This window comes from Oncorhynchus masou, chromosome 9 (assembly GCF_036934945.1).
Source record: "Oncorhynchus masou masou isolate Uvic2021 chromosome 9, UVic_Omas_1.1, whole genome shotgun sequence".
Lineage (NCBI taxonomy): Eukaryota > Metazoa > Chordata > Actinopteri > Salmoniformes > Salmonidae > Oncorhynchus > Oncorhynchus masou.
Window position 1 is genome coordinate 80,785,426 of NC_088220.1, and position 15,722 is coordinate 80,801,147.

The 15,722-nt window shown below is 48.5% G+C and overlaps 1 protein-coding gene across 1 annotated transcript in view; it reads right to left on the reverse strand.

Annotated features, from left to right (window-relative positions):
* Nucleotides 1–15,130: 15,130 nt before the first annotated feature.
* Nucleotides 15,131–15,722, reverse strand: part of LOC135545103 (protein FAM168A-like) — a 48,037-nt gene continuing 47,445 nt past the window's right edge. The window contains 2 exon segments of the mRNA XM_064972743.1: nt 15,131–15,246; nt 15,494–15,648. Of these exon segments, the coding sequence (XP_064828815.1) occupies nt 15,131–15,246; nt 15,494–15,648 (271 nt within the window).

The window sequence follows — 15,722 nt, forward strand, 5'->3', positions numbered from 1 at the left end:
ACAGGGAGGTGAGGATGGAGACAGAGCCAGCTGTACTGCCCCAGACGCTAGGTGAGGATGGAGACAGAGCCAGCTGTACTGCCCCAGACGCTAGGTGAGGATGGAGACAGAGCCAGCTGTACTGCCCCAGATGCTGAGGATGACAGGATGGAGACTAGGTGAGGATGGAGCCAGCTGTACTGCCCCAGATGCTAGGGGGGAATGGAGACAGAGCCAGCTGTACTGCCCCAGACGCTAGGTGAGGATGGAGACAGAGCCAGCTGTACTGCCCCAGACTAGGTGAGGATAGACAGAGGGAACGCTAGGTGAGGAGCTGGAGACAGAGAGCTGTACTGCCCCAGACGCAGAGCCAGCTGTACTGCCCCAGACGCTAGGTGAGGATGGAGACAGAGCCAGCTGTACTGCCCCAGACAGCTAGGTGAGGATGGAGACAGAGCCAGCTGTACTGCCCCCCAGATGCTAGGGGGAATGGAGACAGAGCCAGCTGTACTGCCCCAGATGCTAGGGGGATGGAGACAGAGCCAGCTGTACTGTCCCCCAGACAGCTGTACTGCCCCAGATGAGGATGGAGACAGAGCCAGCTGTACTGCCCCAGACGCTAGGGGAGGTGAGGATGGAGACAGAGACAGCTGTACTGCCCCAGACGCTAGGTGAGGATGGAGACAGAGCCAGCTGTACTGCCCCAGACGCTAGGTGAGGATGGAGACAGAGACAGCTGTACTGCCCCAGACGCAAGGTGAGGATGGAGACAGAGCCAGCTGTACTGCTCCAGACGCTAGGGGAGGATGGAGACAGAGACAGCTGTACTGTCCCAGATGCTAGGTGAGGATGGAGACAGAGCCAGCTGTACTGCCTCAGATGCTAGGTGAGGATGGAGACAGAGCCAGCTGTACTGCCTCAGACGCTAGGTGAGGATGGAGACAGAGCCATCTGTACTGCCCCAGACGCTAGGTGAGGATGGAGACAGAGCCAGCTGTACTGCCCCAGACGCTAGGGGGTTGGAGACAGAGGCAGCTGTACTGCCCCAGATGCTAGGGGAGGATGGAGACAGAGCCAGCTGTACTGCCCCAGACGCTAGGTGAGGATGGAGACAGAGCCAGCTGTACTGCCCCAGACGCTAGGTGAGGATGGAGACAGAGCCATCTGTACTGCCCCAGATGCTAGGGGGAATGGAGACAGAGCCAGCTGTACTGCCTCAGACGCTAGGGGAGGATGGAGACAGAGCCACCTGTACTGCCCCAGACGCTAGGTGAGGATGGAGACAGAGACAGCTGTACTGCCCCAGACGCTAGGTGGGATGGAGACAGAGTCAGCTGTACTGCCCCAGACGCTAGGTGAGGATGGAGACAGAGTCAGCTGTACTGCCCCAGATGCTAGGGGGAATGGAGACAGAGCCAGCTGTACTGCCTCAGACGCTAGGGGAGGATGGAGACAGAGCCACCTGTACTGCCCCAGACGCTAGGTGAGGATGGAGACAGAGCCAGCTTTATTATAATAGATATGAGGGATGGTAGGTGGTCATCACAATTTGACATGAATAATAACCTCAATATCTCTATGGTCATGATGAACGAACAGCTAGGTCTGGAAACTTGCTCTGCAGCTGTGTTTAAGAGGGAATCAGCCATTACCCCACTAATGGTGCTCAACCCCTTGTTGTGGGAAACCTAATAAGATGAATATCGGGAGATTGTTTATCATCAGTTGTACCTAAAGAGAGCTTGCTCTGTAGCCACGTTCAAGAGAGAGTCAGCCACTACCCACACATGGGTCCTAACCCACAGTTTGGGTAACCTAATAAGGCCGAACATTAGTATCAGGATATGTGGGCGATTTTCGTTGGAACTATCAGGTATTTTCCCACAAAGATCATAGTCTCCCTGGACCATGTGTATGTTGGATGCAACTGCAGCGGAAATGTCTGCACTGATCATCTACTCTTCTGATTGGAAATGAAACCTTTCATTCAAGGACATTCATTCCATTTCTGTTCAGCGGTCGTAGATGTACTGACACTGAACACGTTTTGAGACAGGCCAAGATCAGATGTCTGACGCCTCTCTGGATCGGTGTCTCAGCTTCACTCCTCCAGCGGTCTGGGCTCTCAGCTTCACTCCTCCATCAGTCTGGGCTCTCAGCTTCACTCCTCCATCAGTCTGGGCTCTGAGCTTCACTCCTCCAGCGGTCTGGGCTCTCAGCTTCACTCCTCCATCAGTCTGGGCTCTCAGCTTCACTCCTCCATCAGTCTGGGCTCTGAGCTTCACTCCTCCAGCGGTCTGGGCTCTCAGCTTCACTCCTCCAGCGGTCTGGGCTCTCAGCTTCACTCCTCCATCAGTCTGGGCTCTCAGCTTCACTCCTCCATCAGTCTGGGCTCTGAGCTTCACTCCTCCAGCGGTCTGGGCTCTCAGCTTCACTCCTCCATCAGTCTGGGCTCTCAGCTTCACTCCTCCAGCGGTCTGGGCTCTCAGCTTCACTCCTCCAGCGGTCTGGGCTCTCACCTTCACTCCTCCATCAGTCTGGGCTCTCAGCTTCACTCCTCCAGCGGTCTGGGCTCTCAGCTTCACTCCTCCAGCGGTCTGGGCTCTGAGCTTCACTCCTCCAGTGGACTGGGCTCTCAGTTTCACTCCTCCAGCGGTCTGGGCTCTCAGCTTCACTCCTCCAGCGGTCTGGGCTCTCAGCTTCACTCCTCCAGCGGTCAGGGCTCTCAGCTTCACTCCTCCAGCGTTCTGGGCTCTCAGCTTCACTCCTCCAGCGGTCTTGGCTCTCAGCTTCACTCCTCCAGTGGTCTGGGCTCTCAGCTTCACTCCTCCAGCGGTCTGGGCTCTCAGCTTCACTCCTCCAGCGGTCTGGGCTCTCAGCTTCACTCCTCCAGCGGTATTGGCTCTGAGCTTCACTCCTCCAGCGATCTGGGCTCTCAGCTTCACTCCTCCAGCGGTCGGGGCTCTCAGCTTCACTCCTCCAGCGGTCTGGGCTCTCAGCTTCACTCCTCCAGCGATCTGGGCTTTCAGCTTCACTCCTCCAGCGATCTGGGCTCTCAGCTTCACTCCTCCAGCGATCTGGGCTTTCAGCTTCACTCCTCCAGCGATCTGGGCTCTCAGCTTCACTCCTCCAGCGATCTGGGCTCTCAGCTTCACTCCTCCAGCGGTCTGGGCTCTCAGCTTCACTCCTCCAGCGGTCTGGGCTCTCAGCTTCACTCCTCCAGCGGTCTGGGCTCTGAGCTTCACTCCTCCAGCAGTCTGGGCTCTCAGCTTCACTCCTCCATTAGTCTGGGGTTGATGACAGCACTGACAGAGACCCTTGGGGTTCATCAGGTCCTAATCCAGGCACTTGTCATATCCTGTTTGGACTTCTGCAACTCTGTTGGCTGGACTCCCCGCTTGTGTCATCAGTGTGTGTGTATGTGTATGTATAGGGAGTGGTGTGTATTGCTCAACTACCTATAAAGCCTGCCAGGGGGCTTGGAGTGAGAAGTGAAAGACAGACAGACGTCTCTTTCTCAATCAGTTACTTCTACACAAACACACTTTCACTGTCTGTAGTATCAGCAGCACGAGCTCTACAATATGTGCTCAAGGCAATGGGAGCTAACTGAAATCTATAGGCTTAAACCATCACTAGTCAGAGGCTACGGATTGCACCCAGCTCACTACCACTACTATGACTTAAAGCTTAAAGCACTCCTTATAGTACCCACCCACATCTCCATTCATCCATCACTATTGTTAGTCATACGATTGTCGTAATACACACCTATATTCGCAGGAACAGAAAAACTTCCACTCAGAAAGGAGAGACGAAGACAGAATTCCTTTTATAGGAAATTTTTAATAGTTATTCAATGGCCTACATTTTCCAGTAAATATTATACAATTACAAACTTGGCTTAGTTATGGTACAAAGATCACTATCTGATCTTCCCAAAAAATAAAAAATAAACTTAAAAATAAAATAAAAAACAGATTTACGCTTCTTATCACAAGCCTGACATGGGTCTGCAACGCTGGACCAATAGCTAACAAACAATTCAGTTCACGCAACGTTGAGGAAACGTTGTGCCATGGTTTGCCACAACGGTAGGGTAATGTTACCATTGTTTGTGCAAAATGGGTCCCAAACATCAAGGGGGTTGTTCCTAAACTCGCTCCAGGGATAAAAGTATTTTGGAAGATGAGGAATTTCCACTTTTTTGCATCATTTTAATTTTCTAATTATTATTTCATAAATAATCAGCTGCAGAACATTGAGGACACCCCACCCCCCCCAAAAAATGTCATAAGTCCACGATACCTCCAATAGTTGGGTTTTAATTTGAGGAAACTGCTAAGACATGACCAGTGATGCAGAGAAGAGTCAGAAATAGAGAAGTGGGGGGTTTGAAGATACATTTCAACATAAACACTTTGACTTCCCATAGTTGTGAAGAAATGAACAGTACACAAACATCAACAACAAATAAATCATTTAACATCTTTAAAAGGATCTTTAACTTCTTTTACACGTATTTAGAGATGGAAATGATACAAAAAAGGCAAAGGAATTATAAGTTGATAGTGAACGAATAAAAATACCTTTGAGCTCTGCAGGTACGTGTTCATCAGGGTTGGGGTCAAGTCCATTTCAATTCAGAGAACAAGGTGACATTTAGTTACCTTCCTGAAATGATGGAGTAGAAGTGGAATTGACCCCAAACCTCCTGAAATCGAAAAAACAAGTCATGTGAACAAGTGACATTGTGTGTGTGTGTGTGTGTGTGTGTGTGTGTGAGAGAAAGTCTGAAACGAGTCCCCCTCGGAGCGAGTGTCTTAGCAGAACCGCTGAAACTTGTAGCATAGAATAATAAAATACCAAATCGCAGTTGAAACCTTAAATAACACTCATGGTAACAAGTGCTCAATTTTACACGGCTCAGGAAATCCAACATTCTGTTTCCTGTTTTAGGCCGAGGTGTAGAATGTTGGCCGTTACAAAATCACCCCCCTTTTTCTGTTGCTCTTAAAGGACATGATGGGTTTAAGAAACATGGTAATAGCTCCACCTACAGTAGCCTTCTGGATGATTCAGTAGAGTTGAACAACCATCTTGCTCCAACCCATCCAATCCTCTCAGATCTACATGAGGTAGAGATGTTAGACTGGGCACCAGACTGTGGTGGTTTAGTGACACAACATCCATAGCTAAACAGTTTGGATTACATGAGACATCTACAGTCTTGGTTATCTACATGGTTCCAGTCTGCCATTACACCTCACTTCTCATTCATCATTCTTCTGTTATGAAGAGATGCAGAGGGCTGCTCTTTACCAACACTTAAAGGGGGGGGGGCAGAGAGAGATAGAGAGAGAGAGAGAGATAGAGACAGAGAGAGGGACAGAGAGAGATAGAGACAGAGAGCTGGAGGACAGAGAGAGATATAGAGAGATAGAGACAGAGAGCTGGAGGACAGAGAGAGAGAGAGAGAGAGCTGGAGGACAGAGAGAGAGAGAGATAGAGACAGAGAGCTGGAGGACAGAGAGAGACAGAGAGAGACAGAGAGCTGGAGGACAGAGAGAGAGAGAGAGATAGAGACCACCCATATGTAAAAAAAAAAGTAGTGGCCCCAGCCGACTTGTAAGTCGCTTTGGACAAAAGCGTCTGCTAAATGGGATATATTATTATTATTATTTATATTACAGAGAGCTGGAGGACAGAGAGAGACAGAGAGAGACAGAGAGCTGGAGGACTGAGAGAGAGAGAGAGATAGAGACAGAGAGCTGGAGGACAGAGAGAGAGATAGAGACAGAGAGCTGGAGGACAGAGAGAGAGAGAGAGAGAGATAGAGACAGAGAGCTGGAGGACAGAGAGAGACAGAGAGAGACAGAGAGCTGGAGGACAGAGAGAGAGAGAGAGATAGAGACAGAGAGCTGGAGGACAGAGAGAGACAGAGAGATAGAGACAGAGAGCTGGAGGACAGAGAGAGACAGAGAGAGACAGAGAGCTGGAGGACAGAGAGAGACAGAGAGATAGAGACAGAGAGCTGGAGGACAGAGAGAGAGAGACAGAAAGAGGGACAGAGAGAGAGACAGAGAGAGGGACAGAGAGAGAGACAGAGAGAGGGACAGAGAGAGAGATAGAGACAGAGAGCTGGAGGACAGAGAGAGAGAGAGAGAGAGCTGGAGGACAGAGAGAGAGAGACAGAGAGCTGGAGGACAGAGAGAGACAGAGAGCTGGAGGACAGAGAGCTGGAGGACAGAGAGAGAGAGAGACAGAGAGCTGGAGTACAGAGAGAGACAGAGATAGAGACAGAGAGCTGGAGGACAGAGAGCTGGAGGACAGAGCTGGAGGACAGTAAATAACATTTACTGAAATACACCACAGAGAAGGAAAGACAAACCAGAGAGTGTGAAGGACGGAGGGACAGTGTGAGAAAGGGAGAGAGAAGGAGGGAGAGACAGCGTGAGAGAGAGGGACAGCGTGAGAGAGGGAGAGAGAGGGAGGGAGACAGAGACAGCGTGAGAGAGAGGGACAACGTGAGAGAGAGGGACAGCGTGAGAGAGAGGGAGGGAGAGATAGCGTGAGAGAGAGGGACAGCGTGAGAGAGGGAGAGAGGGACAGCGTGAGAGAGGGAGGGAGCGAGAGACAGCGTGAGAAAGGGAGAGAGACAGCGTGAGAAAGAGGGACAGCGTGAGAAAGAGGGACAGCGTTAGAGAGAGGGACAGCGTGAGAGAGGGAGAGAGCGGGACAGCGTGAGAGAGGGACAGCGTGTTAAAGGGAGAGAGAGGGAGGGAGAGACCGCATGAGAGAGAGGGACAGCGTGAGAGAGGGAGAGAGAGGGACAGCGTGAGAGAGGGACAGCGTGAGAAAGGGAGAGAGAGGGAGGGAGAGACCGCGTGAGAGAGAGGGACAGCGAGAGAGGGAGAGCGTGAGAAAGGGAGAGAGAGACCTCGTGAGAGAGATGGACAGCGTGAGAGAGAGGAACAGCGTGAGAGTGGGACAGTGTGAGAGAGAGGGACAGTGTGAGAGGGAGAGAGAGAGGGACAGCGAGAGAACGTGAGAAAGGGAGAGAGAGGGAGGGAGAGACAGAGTGAGAGAAGGAGAGGGAGCGAGAGAGGGACAGCGTGAGAGAGCGAAGAGAGGGACAGCGTGAGAGAGCGAAGAGAGGGACAGCGTGAGAGAGCGAAGAAGAGAGGGACAGCGTGAGAGAGGGGGTAATGTCTGATTTGTTAGATTCTAAAAGGTAGTGTATTTCTTCATGTTGATTCCAGCATCCTTTGCAGTAACACACAACCCCTCGGTGTATAAATAGACTGCATTGTGGTGCATGACGCTCCATGCTACACTACACCTGAATATGAACCATCCCCACAACGCTCAAAAGGCCACGGAAGGAAAAACACCACATATTTCTTTCTTAACCTCAATGTGAAACAACACTGAAATAGTGGTTGATTAAATAAATGCTCATGAACAACAATACGCCATTTTCTTTAGTTGAGAATTATACAAACTCGTACAAACATTATCAGGACTTACTGAACGCTTACTGAATGCTTAATATCTATTTGTCAGGATTTGGCCAGGGTTGTTCCGGGTTTTGGTCACTAGATGCCCCCATTGTGCTTTTTGACCTTATGTTTTTTCCCTTGTTCCCATTATTATTTGCACCTGTGCCTCGTTTTCCCTGATTGTATTTAAACCCTTAGTTTCCCTCAGTTCTGTGCTCTGTGTTTGTATGTTAGCACCCAGCCCTAGTGTTCTGTGTATTCTTGTCGATTCCGGTGGATGCTCTTGTGGAATTCTGTTTTTGTTTTTGAGTATCTCTTGAGGCTTTTTTGTGCTATTCCTACCACCTTTTGGATTTGCCATTTTTGTATTTAAGGACTTCTCCTTTTTACTTTATTAAATACACCGTCTTAAGTACTGCTGTGTCTGCCTCATCTTCTGGGTTCTGCTGACTATTCGTGGCTCAGTTGGTTAACCTCTTGAAACTCCCCATCCCGGATCCGGGATTGTGACTAAGCCTCAGGCTCATTAGCATAACGCAACGTTAACGATTTCTGAAAATCGCAAATAAAATTAAAATAATCGTTTGCTCTCAAGCTTAGCCTTTTCTTAACAACACTGTCATCTCAGATTTTCAAAATATGCTTTTGAACCATAGAAATTGACTAATTTGTGTAAGAGTATGCAAAGCTAGCATAGCATTTTGTGTAGCATGTAGCACGCAACATTTTCACAAAAGCCAGATAACCAAATAAATAAAATCATTTACCTTTGAAGAGCTTCTGATGTTTTCAATGAGGAGATTCCCAGCCACATACCAGATGCGCAGTGTTTCCTGAAAGCGTCTGTGTGTAGGAGAAATCGTTCCGTTTTCTACATTGCGCCTGGCTACCGAAACGAACCGAAAATGCAGTCACCTACAACGTGAAACTTTTTCCGGATTAACTACATAATATCCCGAAACATGGCAAACGTTGTTTGGAATCAATCCTCAAGGTGTTTTTTCACATATCTCTTCATTGACATGCAGTTCGTGGAAGCTTGCTTCTCTCTCTTTCTCCCATGGAAAAATACTGGCAGGTGACTTTTGCGCACCAATTTCGGCGCAGGACACCGGGCGGACACGTGGTAAATGTGGTCTCTTATGGTCAATCTTCCAATGATCTGCCTACAAATACGTCACAATGCTGCAGACACCTTGGGGAAACGACAGAAAGGGCAGACTCATTCCTCTTGCGTTCACAGCCATATAAGGAGATCATGAAAGACAGAGCCTCAAAAATCCTTGTCATTTCCTGGATGCCAAGTCATCTTGGTTTTGCCTGAAGCTCACGTTAAAGGGCACGCACAGAGAAGATATTTGTATTTCTGGACACGTCAGAGTGTTTTCTTTCGAACAGTAGCAATTATATGCATAGTCGAGCATCTTTTTGTGACAAAATATCTTGTTTAAAACGGGAACGTTTTTCTTCCAAAAATGAAATAGCGCCACCATAGGTGTAAGAGGTTAAGTGACTGTTTCTCACTCCGGAGACCCAGGTTCGTAACCGGGTCCTGACACTATTGTTTAGTTTTCTTAAATGCCAGTTTAAACTGCCTCTCTCTGTTTCACTATGAGGTCTAGCTACCTGGTACCTAGTAGAAATTATTGTCGTCTGGTTATTTATTGTGCAACGCTTCCTTATGAGATTATTACAATAACTCTGATATGTACTGCTGCCACCTCAGAATACAGTAACAGTGAACTCATATGTACTGCTGCCACCTCAGATTACAGTAACAGTGAACTCTGATATGTACTGCTGCCACCTCAGAATACAGTAACAGTGAACTCATATGTACTGCTGCCACCTCAGAATACAGTAACAGTGAACTCATAACTACAGTAACTGAACTCCACCCTCAGATTACAGTAACAGTGAACTCATATGTACTGCTGCCACCTCAGATTACAGTAACAGTGAACTCTATGTACTGCTGCCACCTCAGAATACAGTAACAGTGAACTCTGATATGTACTGCTGCCACCTCAGAATACAGTAACAGTGAACTCATATGTACTGCTGCCACCTCAGAATACAGTAACAGTGAACTCTGATATGTACTGCTGCCACCTCAGATTACAGTAACAGTGATTCAGAGGGATTGAGGCTGGATACAGAGCCCATAATGCAGACTTAAGGACGACCAGAATTAGGGTTTAAAAATGATCTTAATTTGAAATGACTAAAATAATGACTGTGCGGCAACCGTATAACGAGGCATGTTCTCTTATTATTGCAAGTAAACGACTTGATCTACTTGGATACACTGTAAATGCTTTGTAATGACCCGTGCCTCACAGATCCTGTGATTCATTCTCATCTATTAAAACCCTGAAACATGGCTCACACACCGTTCCCTGATGCTCTCTCCTCTCCTGATCCACCCCCCCACTCCCCTCCCCTCCCCTCCTGACCCACCCCCACTCCCCTCCCCTCCTGATCCACCCCCCACTCCCCTCCCTTCCCCTCCTGACCCACCCCCACTCCCCTCCCCTCCTGACCCACCCCCCACTCCCCTCCCCTCCCCTCCTGACCCACCCCACCACTCCCCTCCCCCTCCTGACCCCCCCCCCACTCCCCTCCTGACCCACCCCCCACTCCCCTCCCCTCCTGACCCCCCCACTCCCCTCCCCTCCCCTCCTGACCCACCCCACCACTCCCCCTCCCCCTCCTGACCCACCCCCCTACTCCCCTCCCCTCCTGTGTGTGTGTGTGTGGTTAACTGTGTTGGCACACGTTTGATTCCACATATGATTATTTGATTGACATTAAGTGATCCTGCTTTAAGAATGACTTGTGTGTGTATTTATAGGATTTTGAATGGGACTGAATTGTGTGTCCCCACAAGGTTAATTATGCAAGACTGTGTGTATCTGTAATTGTCTGACTGTGTGTATCTGTAATTGTGTGACTGTGTGCATGACCACACATCCTGTACACACATACACACACACAGCTATATAAATATATATATTGTAATTTATAGGTTTAAGCTTAATGTCAAAATACCTCTAGATTGAAATGAATTCAGTAACTGGTAAGTATCTGAATCTGTCTCCTCACCACGCGCTCTCACCACTGGTGTCCCCCAGGGCTCTGTTCTAGGCCCTCTCCTATTCTAAAGTTCTCACTTGGCTCTGTCATAACCTCACTGGTCCCAACACATTGCTATGACGTAAAGACAACGACAGTTCACTCCTACTCTCCTAAACCCTCTCCTATTCTCCTATACACCAAGTCACTTGGCTCTGTCATAACCTCACATGGTCTTGCTATCATTGCTATGCAGACGACACACAATTAATCTTCTCCTTTCCCCCTTCTGATGACCAGGTGGCGTAATCGCATCTCTGCATGTCTGGCAGACATATCAGTGTGGATGACGGATCACCACCTCAAGCTGAACCTCGGCAAGACGGAGCTGCTCTTCCTCCCGGGGAAGGACTGCCCGTTCCATGATCTCGCCATCACGGTTGACAACTCCATTGTGTCCTCCTCCCAGAGCGCTAAGAACCTTGGCGTGATCCTGGACAACACCCTGTCGTTCTCAACTAACATCAAGGCGGTGGCCCGTTCCTGTAGGTTCATGCTCTACAACATCCCAGACCACGACCCTGCCTCACACAGAAGCGGCGCAGGTCCTAATCCAGGCACTTGTCATCTCCCGTCTGGATTACTGCAACTCGCTGTTGGCTGGGCTCCCTGCCTGTGCCATTAAACCCCTACAACTCATCCAGAACGCCGCAGCCCGTCTGGTGTTCAACCTTCCCAAGTTCTCTCACGTCACCCCGCTCCTCCGCTCTCTCCACTGGCTTCCAGTTGAATCGCATCCGCTACAAGACCATGGTGCTTGCCTACGGAGCTGTGTTGAACGGCACCACAGTACCTCCAGGCTCTGCCATGGCCCTACACTCCTCTGGCCTGCTCGCCTCCCTACCACTTACAGTTCAGCTCCTGCCATGGTGACCATGGAACTGGAAACTCCCTGTGAAGACTGAAAGCACGGAGTCTGGTGCTTGCCTACGGAGCTGTGAAGAGTAAGAAAAATGGTGGAACAAACTGCTCAGCCCAGTCTAAACTGTTCGCTGCTCTGGCCCCCAATGGTGGAACAAACGACGCCAGGACAGCGGAGTCAATCACCACCTTCCGGAGACACCTGAAACCCCCTCTTTAAGGAATACCTAGGATAGGATAAGTAATCCTTCTCACCCCCCTAAATGATTTAGATGCACTATTGTAAAGTGGCTGTTCCACTGGATGTCATAAGGTGAATTCACCAATTTGTAAGTCGCTCTGGATAAGAGCGTCTGCCAAATGACTTAAATGTAATGTAAATGTACTGTGGCCATTGTGATGCTGCATCTAGTCAGACAGCGGATCTAGTCGTTACAGATCTATCTAAGAAACAGCTATAAGCTGGAAGACAACCCTTGCTATCAGAATTGGAAGATGAACTAAAGATCAGAACGTCAGGTTTGCTGTCCCAACACACAGGATGTAAAGACAACGACAGGTTTGCTGTTCCAACACACAGGACGTAAAGACAACGACAGGTTTGCTGTTCCAACACACAGGACGTAAAGACAACGACAGGTTTGCTGTTCCAACACACAGGACGTAAAGACAACGACAGGTTTGCTGTCCCAACACACAGGATGTAAAGACCACGACAGGTTTGCTGTCCCAACACACAGGATGTAAAGAAACACAGGTTTGCTGTCCCAACACACAGGATGTAAAGACAACGTCAGGTTTGCTGTCCCAACACACAGGAATGTAAAGAAACGACAGGTTTGCTGTCCCAACAAGGATGTAAAGACAACGACAGGTTTGCTGTCCCAACACACAGGATGTAAAGATGACAGGTTTGCTGTCCCAACACACAGGATGTAAAGAAACGACAGGTTTGCTGTCCCAACACACAGGATGTAAAGACAACGACAGGTTTGCTGTCCCAACACTATAAGAGTGGAAGGATGTAAAGACAACGAAACAGGTTTGCTGTCCCAACACACAGGATGTAAAGGAAGACAGGTTTGCTGTCCCAACACACAGGATGTAAAGACAACGACAGGTTTGCTGTCCCAACACACAGGATGTAAAGACAACGACAGGTTTGCTGTTCCAACACACAGGACGTAAAGACAACGACAGGTTTGCTGTCCCAACACACAGGATGTAAAGACAACGACAGGTTTGCTGTCCCAACACACAGGACGTAAAGACAACGACAGGTTTGCTGTCCCAACACACAGGACGTAAAGACAACGACAGGTTTGCTGTCCCAACACACAGGATGTAAAGACAACGACAGGTTTGCTGTTCCAACACACAGGATGTAAAGACAACGACAGGTTTGCTGTTCCAACACACAGGACGTAAAGACAACGACAGGTTTGCTGTCCCAACACACAGGATGTAAAGACAACGACAGGTTTGCTGTCCCAACACACAGGACGTAAAGACAACGACAGGTTTGCTGTCCCAACACACAGGATGTAAAGACAACGACAGGTTTGCTGTCCCAGTGCTGTCCCAGGTTTGCTGTCCCAACACACAGGACGTAAAGACAACGACAGGTTTGCTGTCCCAACACACAGGACGTAAAGACAACGACAGGTTTGCTGTCCCAACACACAGGATGTAAAGACAACGTCAGGTTTGCTGTCCCAACACACAGGACGTAAAGACAACGACAGGTTTGCTGTCCCAACACACAGGATGTAAAGACAACGACAGGTTTGCTGTCCCAACACACAGGATGTAAAGACAACGACAGGTTTGCTGTCCCAACACACAGGATGTAAAGACAACGACAGGTTTGCTGTCCCAACACACAGGACGTAAAGACAACGACAGGTTTGCTGTCCCAACACACAGGACGTAAAGACAACGACAGGTTTGCTGTCCCAACACACAGGACGTAAAGACAACGACAGGTTTGCTGTCCCAACACACAGGATGTAAAGACAACGACAGGTTTGCTGTCCCAACACACAGGATGTAAAGACAACGTCAGGTTTGCTGTCCCAACACACAGGATGTAAAGACAACGACAGGTTTGCTGTCCCAACACACAGGATGTAAAGACAACGTCAGGTTTGCTGTCCCAACACACAGGATGTAAAGACAACGTCAGGTTTGCTGTCCCAACACACAGGACGTAAAGACCACGACAGGTTTGCTGTTCCAACACAGTGCTTTGCTGGAAAGGTAAAAGTAAGGGATTAAAACAACTCTAATTAAATTCAATCAAAGCACTGTGCTGATATCTAATGGTTAGAACATTTGGCAGCATAAGCTGGTGATGATAAAGGTGGTGATGATGACAGGGATGGAGCAGGACGTGGCCAGTACATTCCCACCACTGACACACTGCAGCAGCACACAGTACACGAGCAGAGCAACAGACACTCGTGATTGGTCAATCACTCTGGAGTTCCAATGATGATGTAACAATGTAAAAAAACAATGTAATGACACGACATATTGGCGAATCAAAGGAGGAAAAGAAAATAATCGTTGAGTAAACAAAAAAATATCAAGCAGCTTTTGTAAAACCCTAGAGAATGCAGCAAGTGTCCGTTGCTCTTTAGTTTTGTTGTTGCAGACAGGTGTGAGTTTGCCATGGTGGCCGTAAGAAGCCTCTGCAACACTTTAGTTTTGTTGTTGCAGACAGATGTGACGTTGCCATGGTGACCATAGGAAGCCTGTGTAAGACTGGAGTAGTTGCATACCATGTCGGACTCCAGATCTGAAAGCACAGAGAAAGTGAGAAAACATTGGATTGATTTGAGAGTGGAATGTGGACATTTGGAATTATAAGATGACTTGGAAAGGTTCTGAAAATGTTCCGGGGTGAAAGAGAGAGAGAAGGAGAGAAATGAGGAAAGAGAAAGAAAGAGAGAGAGGAGAGAAATGAGGAAAGCGAAAGAAACAGAGAGAGAAGGAGAGAAATGAGGAAAGAGAAAGAAAGAGAGAGAGAAGGAGAGAAATGAGGAAAGCAATAGAAAGAGAGAGAGAAGGAGAGAAATGAGGAAAGCAATAGAAAGAGAGAGAGGAGAGAAATGAGGAAAGCGAAAGAAAGAGAGAGAAGGAGAGAAATGAGGAAAGTGAAAGAAAGAGAGAGAAGGAGAGAAATGAGGAAAGTGAAAGAAAGAGAGAGAGGAGAGAAATGAGGAAAGAGAAAGAAAGAGAGAGCGAGAGAAGGAGAGAAATGAGGAAAGTGAAAGAAAGAGAGAGAGAAGAAGAGAAATGAGGAAAGCGAAAGAAAGAGAGAGAGAAGGAGAGAAATGAGGAAAGCGAAAGAAAGAGAGAGGAGAGAAATGAGGAAAGCGAGAGAAGGAGAGAAATGAGGAAAGCGAAAGAGAAAGAAGGAGAGAAATGAGGAAAGCGAAAGAAAGAGAGGAGAGAAATGAGGAAAGAGAGAGAGAAGGAGAGAAATGAGGAAAGAGAAAGAGAGGGAGAGAAATGAGGAAAGAGAGAGAGAAGGAGAGAAATGAGGAAAGCGTGAAAGAGAGAGAGAAGGAGAGAAATGAGGAAGTCGAAAGAGAGCGCACTAGTAAAGGAGTGCTAGTCACATGACTGACTTCTCGTGGGGTGGGGGTCTACCAGTGGGGCGGGACATAGCTGTATCCAGGTGCACCCTGGGGCCGGAACTGCGGCATGGTGACGTGTTGGTGCGTTCCCAGCTGAGCGTGCTGAGGCGTGGTCAGCAGGGTTCCTACAGGACGACACACGAATCATCAGCGTCGTGTTGTTTTGACCGCAGCACTAAGATCAATATGGCACCGACCAAAACTAACAGAGTTTTACACCAAAAAACACACAACAACCATATAATCATTTTAGCATAACTTAAGTTTAAGCATAGGAAAGGAAATTAAATGATTCAAAAAGGTATTTAATATGAAAATATCTTCAACAACACATGCTGTAGGTACATCAGCTCCCTCAGTCATCAGCCCGACCTGCACTCATAGCCATGGTGGTCCCGGCAACCATCCCCATGGCAGCCATTCCGTTGTTTCTAGGGGCTTGGACCGGGGCGGGGTAGAGGGCTGAGGGCAGGCTGTTGTCTGACAGCTGTCTTGGCTGTCAGACTTATGTTGGTCTCTGTGTGTGTGTGTGTGTTTGTGTGTGTGTGTGTGTGTGTGTGTGTGTGTGTGTGTGTGTGTGTGTGTGTGTGTGTGTGTGTGT